Source organism: Thermobia domestica, chromosome 5 (genome assembly GCF_964235325.1).
Source record: "Thermobia domestica chromosome 5, izTheDome1.hap1.1, whole genome shotgun sequence".
Classification (NCBI taxonomy): Eukaryota; Metazoa; Arthropoda; class Insecta; order Zygentoma; family Lepismatidae; genus Thermobia; species Thermobia domestica.
The window spans coordinates 45,174,160-45,186,172 of NC_137458.1; the positions used below are offsets into that span (position 1 = coordinate 45,174,160).

General features: G+C 34.7%; 1 protein-coding gene across 1 annotated transcript in view; it reads left to right on the top strand.

Moving 5' to 3' along the window:
* LOC145685907 (uncharacterized) overlaps positions 1-11,683 on the top strand; it is a 58,063-nt gene extending 46,380 nt beyond the window's left edge. Inside the window, exon 3 of the mRNA XM_081758663.1 lies at positions 6,488-11,683. Within this exon, the coding sequence (XP_081614789.1) occupies positions 6,488-6,614 (127 nt within the window). The 3' untranslated portion in view covers positions 6,615-11,683. The remainder of the gene's footprint in view (positions 1-6,487) is intronic.
* Positions 11,684-12,013: the final 330 nt, after the last annotated feature.

Below are 12,013 nucleotides of genomic sequence, written 5' to 3' on the forward strand. Positions count from 1 at the left end.
AAAAAAAATAAATAAAATAAAAGCGAAGTAGTATATTACATTTATCACCGTTATTATTATTGCTTTTAGGCCTTATTATTATCATTGAACCAGGGTCGTGCAGTGGAAAATCAGCGCCCGGGGCGAGAGTATACGACGGCGCCCCCATATATATATTCGAAGCAAATTTTCCTATCTTTTTTCCTTTTTTCTTCCGAATTTTTCGCCCCCTTACTTCGACGCCCGAGGTCGTGGCCCCGCTCGCCCCCCCCCCCCCCCGCACGGCACGGCGAGAATTGAACTGAGCGAAAGAAGCACTTCATGGTCCATTTTTGTTACTCTGCGGAAGACCTTTTGACCAATTTTCACGTAATTAGGCGTTAAATTAGAAAATGAAATTAAATCTTTGAGTTTTACGTCTCACGGTTATGCCGGTTAGGCTAAAGGAGACGGTGATGATGAGTAATGAATGAAATGATGGAATGAAGAAAGTGGGAGGAAACGAGAGAACTCCGAGAAAACCCACGCACACGGTGTTTGTCCACCACAAAGTTCACTTGGCGGGGGTTGGGATCAAACCTGGGACCCTATGCACCAGAAGCGTGAAATTAGAGTACTGGTTCCCTGAGTGACGACACACTCTACTAAAAGCCCCCGACATAGCAATACACTTCCTTGATTTCTTTTATTAATAATAATAATGTAATGGTGTAAGAATATGAAATCTTTATAAAGTGGTAACTATGTTGTACTGAGAGCATTGTTGCTGCCGCTGTAGACGTTATCAGCTACAGTTTGTCTTAAAATTGATTGTATCTAAGTACAGAAAGCTTCATCATTTTTAAAATTCTACAATTTCGTTACCTACCGATTAGGAATCACTGAGTTAAAGGCTCCAAGAAGGAGAGCTCTCACATCGTCTTTTTTTTTTTTTTTTTTTCTCAATCGCCTGCATCGTTGACGGATAGTTACGGAAACACTTTGTCATATATTGGTTTTGACATTGAAATGTATTGTTCCAATATTGTGCACTACTTCGGTTTTGAACTATGGATTCTCAATACAAAAAGTTTCAGGATCCTAAAGAAGACGGCATGTTTCATATTTTATCAAGGTATTTTTTAAAAAAAATCAACTCTGCACAAGGAAATAAATGTTCGTGATAAATTTGCATGAAGACATCTTTGTTCTGCATTCCATTTTCTCTTCCACTTAATTGTATTTTCCGTGTTCTATTTCTTCTAACCTAAGAGTTGAACCTGACATGTGTTTGTCAACTAGGAAACAACATCAGGAAGAGACAAACAAGGTATAGGGTTACCAAATGTTCCCTTTTTCAGATCCTAAAAGTTCTAGCTATTCCATTAAGTTATCAAGTAATTTAACATTTTCTGAACTCTAAAACTGTCCTCTTTTCAAGTGTTTAAAATCAATATAGATAGTCATAGCAAGGAAACACCATTATCCAGAGCCGGGTAAATGCAGAACTTAAGCCACCACAGAGCCAACATAGGAGAGCGTTGAAATTTTGGTATAAGGGAACCAAATACACAATTTAAGAACAAACACGAAATTGAAATAAAACTATGAATGTTTATTAATGTATGAATGAACATGCATTTAAACTGTAATTTTGAATATTTCTGGTGTAAATTTAAAGCACGTTTTTCACTTTTTATTTTATCTTCCCTGAAATAAAGAAAAGCAAGCATTTCCTTCCTGGTTCTGTACCGGAGTGCCGCTCTTGCTTCAAATGCCGTTCCGCTCTGGCTCCACTGCATCCCTAAGTCTTACCACACAACCTCGATGCTGAAAATGGGCACTTAACTTCAATTAAAAAAAAATTAACCAATCCTGATGAACTAGTACATGGAAGCTCTCTAATCATCAAGAACACTCAGATCTAGGCACCAGACTACGAACGACGCCTAGTTGGAAGATCTAGGGCCAATGGACAAACATCAGTGACAGTTCATGTCAGGTATCATGTCTTCCTCTTAAACTCATCCACCCTAAAGCCTATGTTTTCTGACATTTTTCTACTTCTGTTTCTGCACTCAAGCAAAAAAGATTGGCGACAGGATTATTCTTTAAACTTATACTTCAACTACAGGAAATTGCTTTAAGAAGTCCATTTTCACTCCCAATAAATGTATAAAATTCCTTACAAGTATTTGGTCTAGGAATTAATTCGTGCGGTTGGTACGCACACATTGAAGCTGTAGTACAAACACAAAATACATAAATACCTTAAGAAAAATATTGTCCATCGCTAGCCACCACTTTCGCCCATCTGTCAGGCAATGTACGGATTCCGTGGCGAAAGAAGTCCTCATCCTTGGAAGCGATCCAGTCAGAGACCCATGTTTCGATATCTTCTGAAGAAGTAAACCGCTGTCCAATCAAATCGTTGTTCATGCAATCGAACAAGTAGTAGTCCGAAGGAGCAACGTCTGGTGAATACGGCGGGTGGGGTAAAACTTCCCATCCGACATTTTCTAAATAGGTTTTGACCGGTTTTGCGACATGTGGGCGAGCGTTATCATGTTGAACAATAAGTTTATCATGTCTGTTCTCCCATTCTGGTCGTGTTCTGGCCAGAGCTTGCTTCAAACGCATTAATTGTCGTCGATAACGTTCTCCATTCATAGTTTCACCCGGTTGCAGCAGCTCATAGTACACCACACCTTTCATATCCCACCATATGCACAGCATAACCTTTGCACAGTGAATATCTCGTTTTGGTTGTGATGGACCTGGTTCACCTGGTTTCACCCAGGCCTTTTTTCGTTTAGGGTTCTCGTAATGGATCCACTTCTCATCACCCGTAATAATTCGATGCAGAAACCCCTTTCTGCTCTGTCGTTGAAGCAGCAATTCGCAAATGGTTTTTCGTCTTTCAACGTCTCTGTCTTTCAATTCATGTGGAACCCAATGTGACATCTTTTGAATCATTCCCATGGCTTTCAAGCGTTTGGAGACTGTTGTTTGATCAACGCCTAATGCTGCTGCAAGTTGTTCCTGCGTTTGACACGAATCCTGCTCGAGCAATGCTGTCAATTCTTCGTCTTGAAATTTTTTTGGCTGTCCAGCTTGCTCTTGGTCTGCCAAGCCGAAATCACCACTTCTAAACCGTGCAAACCACTTCTGACACGTTCGCTCAGCTAGAGCATGGTCACCATACACTTCCACCAAAATACGATGACTTTCAGTCGCACTTTTCTGCATGTTAAAGTAATGCAGCCGGACACCCCGCAAAAACACTTTATCAGGCACAAATTGCGCCATGTTCACTTAACTACAAACTGGTGTTGTTGACGCTTTAATCCACTGCCCTATACTACGAACGATACGCGATGACAGGGGTTTGCAACACATGTGTGGATACACGGAACTGTGGGACGCTCCATTCGTTGCGCCATCTCTTGTCCACCCGCACGAATTAATTCCTAGACCAAATATATTTCAGATTTTTCCTGATGCAGTACCTGTCATCTCTTTAAAATTATCTAAACACATGAGCAAAATATATTACTCGTTGATAGATGGTGAAAAGTGACAATTTTGGATTTACAGAATGAAAGTTAAGTTTTAAATCTATATTTCGAACCAAAGCCTGTGACAAACATCTTGTCATTTCAGCTAAACGAATAAAACGCAAGCTCTGACGCGACGTTGCGAGTGTTAAAGGGGTATGGCTATGGCTAAGCAGACGAACTACAGCGCGATCAGGTAGCAGGGGATAGACGTGGATTTGTACAAAATAAACGTGGCAATACCGCTGGGCTCTGATTTGCTAGCAGCATTTAAAGGGAACTTGGAGCGCCGCCTTCAAATGCCAAGATGTTTGTCACGCCGTTTAGTTCGATTCTCTTACAATTATTTTCGTAAACCTATAGAGCGTCCCACTCTTAGATTGCAGTACAGGAGTAAATGGCAATGCTTTTCCTTATGCCCATTGTTGCCAAACTTAGCCTGAATTTTAGAAATAGTTTCTTTTACTAGGTATGAATAAATTATTGAAGAACATTGTATTCTCTATCAAATAATCTGTTTTTCTCACATCAAGAAGAATTTTCAAGTATTGAAATAAATTGAAAGAATGAAATCTTGCTAATGGCAAATTCTAACGTCGCGTTAAATATATCACGTCATAAGTTCGGAACTCTAGCAGATACAACGATGAAACTTATACAGCTATTAATACCATATTTGGTGCCAATGTTGGAAAAGTTTGGATTTAAAAAAAAAAACTTTTTGAATTTTAAAATAAAAAATAAAATGTAAGAGAAAGTGCATATACTATTCCAATGCAATATCTAAAAAGTTGACTAGTGAGAAACTTTTTTATTTTTCAGGTTAGATGGGGGTGCAAAGCGAGAAAAATATTGAGAAAAGATTGAAATTATTTTTAAAACAATTCGCAGGTCAATATCTTTCTTTATTTAGGTTTTATGACTTTTAGTGTTAAGCATCAACTTTCCAAAGCGCGCGCATCTGACCAGAAGAAAAACAGTGATAAATCTTGCCGATGATATTTTCCTTATAATGTTTGTTTTAAAGTTACTGATATAGAGTATTGTGCTATAACGATGAGTGTTTACTGTTGATGGTATGCGAGCACGAATCTACTGCTTAACGGAAGCATATTCGCAAAATCGAATCCTGGACCTCAACTACGATAAACATTGCGTCAACTCCACTCAATCTTACGTACCACTACTTACTTCGCTCGTTTTCCTTGAGTTGCACGCGCGCACACACACACACACACACACACACACACACACACACTCACCCACCCACCCACCCACCCACCCACACACACACACACACACACACTCACCCACCCACCCACCCACCCACACACACACACACACACACACTCACCCACCCACCCACCCACCCACACACACACACACACACACACACACACCAATATGACCAATATCTATTAATAATAAGTCTCCTCATTCCCGTGATAAAAAGTTATTAGTTTTGTAATTGATTCATTTATAATAGTCCTTAATGCTGTTTCAGATGCTGACAATTTTGACAATAAAAGTTGGTTTCGTTTGCAATTCCACTTCTCTTATTTACTTTGAATACACATATGAAAATTACAAAAACGTTCATAACAAATAACTTTATGAGTTCACAAAGCAGAATGAAAGGCCTCTTTATTCCCCCCCCCCCATGCTTCTTTAGGAAGCAGGGTTTGATAATTCTGTTTGGTTTTGTTTCCTCGCCTAACGATCTGTATCTTGTTGGCTGTCACTATACGTGATTTAAAGTCACAACTTGCGTGTTTGTTTAGAACGGACATAATGGGGTTTCTTTTCATTCTTCTTCTGTTTCCAGACTGATATTGTGTGTCTGAGGTGTCAGAAGTGTGTATCGAAACTAGGGAGGTTCAGTTCCTATTCACCATTGCATTTGTCATAATCATCATCATCATCATATTTTATTGGCAGGCCACTTGCTGCAACTCAGAAACTTCCACGATCCACGGTCTTCGGTTAACCTCTTCGTCTTCACGTATGATTTTTCTATTTTGATATCGTCCAGTAATTGTAGTCTCTTTTCGTCTCCTCCCTCTTTTTCCTGCCACCATACCCACTAGCACGTCCTTCATGATACAGTCTTAAAACATCGGAAGTGGGGAGAAGCCGCCTTCACAATATACTTTATGATGTAACTTGTTTGACAAACGGAATTGGATTAGCGGATATTTTGCTTACATAGACGAATGAGCGTTCTCGTACATCACATTTTCTCGTCACTTATCACTATCACCCTACTCCAGTTTTCACTCTTATCCAAATTCAGTAGCAGTATCTTACCCATTGCTATTCCTTAGTTTGCCGCACAATCGGTGCGGGAAATTTGTGTGTGGAACTGTTTAACCTGCCATTTATTTCAATCATATGTTTTCTATTCGTTTCATATGTTCTCTCGATTCGTTTCATATGTTCTTTCGTATTGCTTCCATCAAAATTTTATTGCAACGATTTATAAACCATCATTAAAAAAAAAAAAAAACTTCTAACACACAATTGTTAGACTGTTATTTCGTACCATCCAATTCGCCGTTCTAAATGAATTTAGGCGATTGGAATGACAAAAGAGTTGAAAATATATGAATTTAAGAAGGATTTATTTATAGACTCATCACTGTTTCTGTCTTTCGTGTTCTTTCTTCGAAAGAAAACATACGGCGGAAGAAATGTGGCAACATCGCGCTCCATTTACTCTGTACTGCAATCTAAGAGTGGGACGCTCTATAGATATGAAGGTTTTCTGTATCTTTGAGGAATGGTGGTGAATGATCTTTTCAGTGGACTTTATTAGTTGATTTTAATTTGTGTATTCCGTGAATTTTGTTGGTAAACTACCTCGGGAATTATTATTATTATTATTATTATTATTATTATTATTATTATTATTATTATTATTATTATTATTATTATTATTGGAAACTAATTATGATTATTTGTTTGTTTTCTAGGAGGTACACAGACACTGAAGTCCACAACAGAAAGAACTACTTGCTCAGCGTATTTTTAGGAGATATCGTTGCTTCACCAACACTGTGCCAACAACTAGCCAAAAGAGGAAGGAAGTGTCATCAATAGCATGGGTTTATTTAAAAAGAAAACTGTAAATTAATATATGAAATTACGGGAGAGATATAAGTACCGTGAAGTGTGAAATAAGTATCAGATATTTATATTTCTCTCTGTGTGTTTTGTGAATTAGTTCTTTCATTACTCGACGTTTGGAACTTCTTTGCTGAACGTGAAAGCAGTAAGTATCTGGAAGGTGACAATTGTAATTTTGCGCCAGACCTACAGTCTCTCTTGGATATAATTATTATGTTCACTGAATATCATGTGTCGTGATATTCACTACAACAAAACATACTATATCCCTGAAATATGTATATCTACATCCAACAGAGATGATTAAACCTTATGGAGGACTAATTTCCATATGGACATTTGTAATGAAATTGAATTACAGGTACAACCTATTATCTAAGTCTTCTAGTTTTCGGATATTTTGGCTATCTTTATTCAACTTATAACAACAACAAATCACGTTTGAGATCCCTGTTCCACATAACTACAAATCTGTTCCTTTAGAAGTTCTGAAATTTTGTAAACCCTTTGTTATTTCTTGTTTGTCGGAAATTTTGCATTACATTGTACTTAGTAGTTTATTTTCACATAATGAAATGTACAGATTATCTTTAGTCTGATTGTTTTCAATTATATTTGTGCCGTTTGAATATGTTTATTGTAGATAAAGTGTATGTACTCATTTTGACTGGTGACTATATGACAGATTTAACTCATAGGTAATTTATTATTAGGGTAATTACTGTCCTTTCTTTTGAAAAATCATGTACCAAAGTGTAGTGACATTCCCTGTTATTGCATTAGGTCTGTATCTACTTGAATCGAGTTTTGTTATAAAGGCATAAGTCCAATTTTATATCATATACACTTTTTTTTAACATCTTCAAAACTACTTTCCTAGAGCCGTTGAAACAGATTATAAGGAAGGGTGTATTGTTGGGCGATTTACCTCCTACGTTTCCTTTATCTTATGAAAAGAGGAGAAAGACCCCGTCGAGATTTCTGTCAGTAACTGGTGTCATTACCGAGATACGAGATTTAACACGAATAGAAGGGTTGGGACAACCAAAATAACTTTTAATTAAACTCTAGACACATAATTCAGTATTTAAACGAGTAAGCCCAGCGGAAGGAGTCTAAGCATTGGTGTGAGGGCAGACAATCGAGTGATTAGGTAGATTAATAGTTCAATCGATTTTTTGAGATACTCAGATACTTTAAACTTAATAATTCTCTTCGAGCGTACTCAGACTCACAGTTTAGAGAAAAAACTTCAGAAACAAATGAACAGCAAATGTCAGTACAATGTGAATTAAGTTGCTTTGCTTACTCGTTCTGTTATCCAGTCCGTAGAATATCCACATAAATACATGAATTCACTGATCACTGTCATAATAAAAGTTCCAATTATTCGCAATTCAAGTCTCTGTTGCACCGAGAATGTCAGAAGAGTTAGGCATCCATATGCTGGCAAACGAGCTGAAGTGGGTCTTCTTTTTGGCATAATCGAGTTGTGGCTTCCAGAGGAACCAACGTCACTATATACAGACTGAAAGCTTGGACGTCAACAGAGTAAAATCTAAAATTTCGAGGTTCGATCGAAGGACTCCTAATATCCTAGAGGTTGAAACGAAAATAATTTTAAATACATCCTTGTATCGAGTCGATTTAAAAACACCAACGAAAGAGAAAATAGTAATAGAAGTGTCTAAAGAAATTCTCTTGTCCTATACGTCGATGTTAGTCGATGATTGAGTAGCGTCCCTTTTGTTCCATCTTCGCGGATTGGGATCAATTTCATTTTGCCGTATGGATTTGGAGAGTGTATTGAACGTCTAAATTGACCTCTGTATTTACTTTTGGTGCTGGAGCTTGAATTGAATGATGTTGGACTGATTGATTTAGCAAAAGTTTCCCTTACTATGCGTTTGTGTTGCCGAGAAGATAGTTATAATTATTGAGTTTAATGTGATCACTGTTGGAAATGTTCCATTAAGAAATAAAATAAATTAAAAAGACAAAATGAGCGGAAAGCAAAGTAAAGAAAAAACTTAAATGTTGTCAGCGTGTTGCTCCATTCCAATGTGTCTGATTTTTAGTTAATTTTATATTTTATTTTTTAAAATTGAAGATTACAAAAAAAATTTCTTTCAAATAATTTTTAAAATCGGTGATTATATTACGATATAGCATAGGTAGGCATTTCGAATTGCTGTTGTTACCTATGCTCGAATATAGCATAGGTAACAACCAAAATATTTTGCGATTTGTTTAATAAGAATCTTTTCTTGTAACTTGTCAAGGGTTTTATTCTGTGGACTGATGCCCTTTAAACAAAACTCAATTCACTTGTTAATTAACTTTCATTTTCATAATTTTACTTACACACAGTCATTGACACAAGAAATACCGGTTCAGCGACAATAATGATAGTTTTTAAGTAGACAGGAACAATTTGTTTTACAAATGGAATTCATACAAAACTTTCGGTGTGCAAGTATTCCATGTTGTGTGCTTATTTTGGTGCCTCAATGGGATTTTGTAATATTATGTCGTCCCCAAATAAAAGCAAATAGAAAAAAAATTAAAACGTAAAATAAGAAAATGAAAACAGTTGCAGAACTTTAAAAAGTAATGTTTTTAAATTTTAACATTTTAAATATATATATATATATACAGCGGTATTTTTCATATTGCAAACTTATTTTGTATACACAATCGTTGAAAAAATAACATTTGTGTAATGCTTACGTGTAATTCCTGTTGCCAACTATATATAGTGTGTTTCTTCAATTTCGGCAATTTATTACTTGATTGTGCACGCTATTTTTTGAGAATTCTTTTATAATATTACAAATGTTGAACTACAATCTTGAGTTAAGAGCAGAAATTAATTGTGTACCGTATTAACAGCAACATCTACTAATAAGGTATTACCATAAATAACTGATCGCTACATAGATTTTACTAGCCGATCGAAGTTTCAACAAATTCATATTGTAACGAGCTTATTCACTACAATTCATGAAATCTAGCTACATTATGACTGACTATGAAAGGGAAAAAAATACAGTATGCTATTTGCATAAATCTCTCATAAGGAACTTTTAGAACTTTTACTACTACTTTCTCCAATAACAGAATTTATGTAATTATAAGTTCGTGCATAAGTAAGTGATAAATTACAAGAGGAAGTCATTCATAATTGTGTATACACGTGTTGTGAAGTTGCAAATTCGAAATAAAACAGATATATCTTTCCAGGTTCATTACACTGGATCATCATTGTGTCATAAACAATGCAACATTAAGCAAAGACATCAACCAATCACAGACCAAAATAAGAGAGTTTTCTGATTGTTTTTTTTTTTTTTTTGTTTGTTTCCAAACTTTCTAAAGTAACATTATAATGAAGTACGGATAACATTTGCTGCAAATATACCCTAGATTATGTGTTATTATAATCCTGACAACAAATATGTCTTATGATTATAGTGCAGAGAGGCATATGAATTGTTTGTGGTTACATACACATGAAATTGATGTCAATAGAAGCAAAAACTCAAAAAATATTGTGATGCTTCGCCATCTTGAAATACGATAGACATGAAGACGATATTTCTACTCACAGATAGGTAATCCGGTGAACTCAAAAGACGTAGTGATTTGTGGTTTCAACTTTTGCAAATCTTGATGCAACTAAAGTATGTGCCTTGTAACTTTCATGTGACCCCACAAGAACAAATCACAAAGACTAACTGTCCAACATTGTCTGTCCAACATACATATTCACTATAAGTTTAAATAAATACGAATGCGAATATGACTGTTTTCGTACTATATGACATAATTAGCAGTTAAATAAAGCCAGTAAGGTAATATGACAAAAAATAAAATTAATCACTGTATAATTTGTTATTGCAAATATCTCATCAAATTTATCATATTACTTCATGCTTTGTATTTTTTTTTTTTTTTTACATCTGTTGCTCATTTAAGCTCTAGTGCCATAATAAGTATATATTGTTTATAAATCAAAACATAAATAACATTTTAAAACTAAAGGCAAAACAAATTCATTTGTCTTAAAAAAAGAAAGAAATTATTTCTTACGTGCACTGTAATTTAAAATACCATCTCACAAGTTAAGTTTCATGAGAAAGTCTTTGCTCGGAATCGCTGGTATTCACGGAATCTTCATATACGAAATATGGAGGAGAAACTTATTTTGATAAAATTTTGAAGCTTATACTACCGCCATATTTGTTTTTGCTCAAATATCAACAAATGCATTGGGTAACACGTTTTAACTTCCAAACGAAATATATACCATGAATATGATCATTCTTTACCTCTGTAACACTTGTTCTTAATATATTAGCTACGGTAATTTTTAAAGTTTGAGACTATAGAATCGAGAAACATGTATTTGAGCGCCCAACAAATATCAACAAATCCAACATCGATACTCAGAAGTTTTATAATATCAGTTTGTTATTGAGGCAAAAATATCTATAAGATTGTCTTCTTGACCAGTCTCTAGTTGAAACTTACACGTTACTGCAGCAAGAAAAATCGAAAACGTGAATAAGGAATTTATTTCTACTATCTACAGTATGTGTTAAATGTATTTTTTTTTAAATTAGAATACATATTTCATACGGTATAAATTGTTTCATACAAGAAATGAAATAAGCTTTAATTATACAAATAAATTAGACATTCAAATATGTTAGTAATATGTTTATAATAGCTTAATGTTTTCGATTTGATGTAACACAAACAGAATTAAGAGTCAAGTCTTGTATTTAAGCTGACGAAGATTTTCGTTATACTTAAATCGGAATATATTGGCAATTAAGAAAGTTAAATTAATAAGGCTCTATGGTTCTGTGTTAAACCCTAAAGTATGGCATTATTAGTAAAGTTATTATAAATCTATTTTTATTATGTGTAGTGAACTACAAGCAAACCTTTCATCCTTTGTAAAACTCATCATACAAATTGTATAGCATATAATTAGACAAGTTTTAAAGTCCATTTGATATATATATATATATATATATATATATATATATATATATATATATATATATATATATATATATATATATATATGTTTAATTTATAAACCTTTTAAATTTAAAATAGAAACTTTTCTCGAATTCAGAATGGTATATTTTGTAATTAAACAACATTGTGTTATACATTGAATTGTATAATATGTATTACAATAGATAAATAAACAGTATACCTATTTGATATGTTAGAAGATTGTACATTTTGTTTACAAAAATAAAAAAAATAAAATAATGTCAAATATTAACACATATTTCAAATGTAATTTTGTTCATTCGATTCTAAAAGTTCTGCCTGTTCACGTTCACGGATTT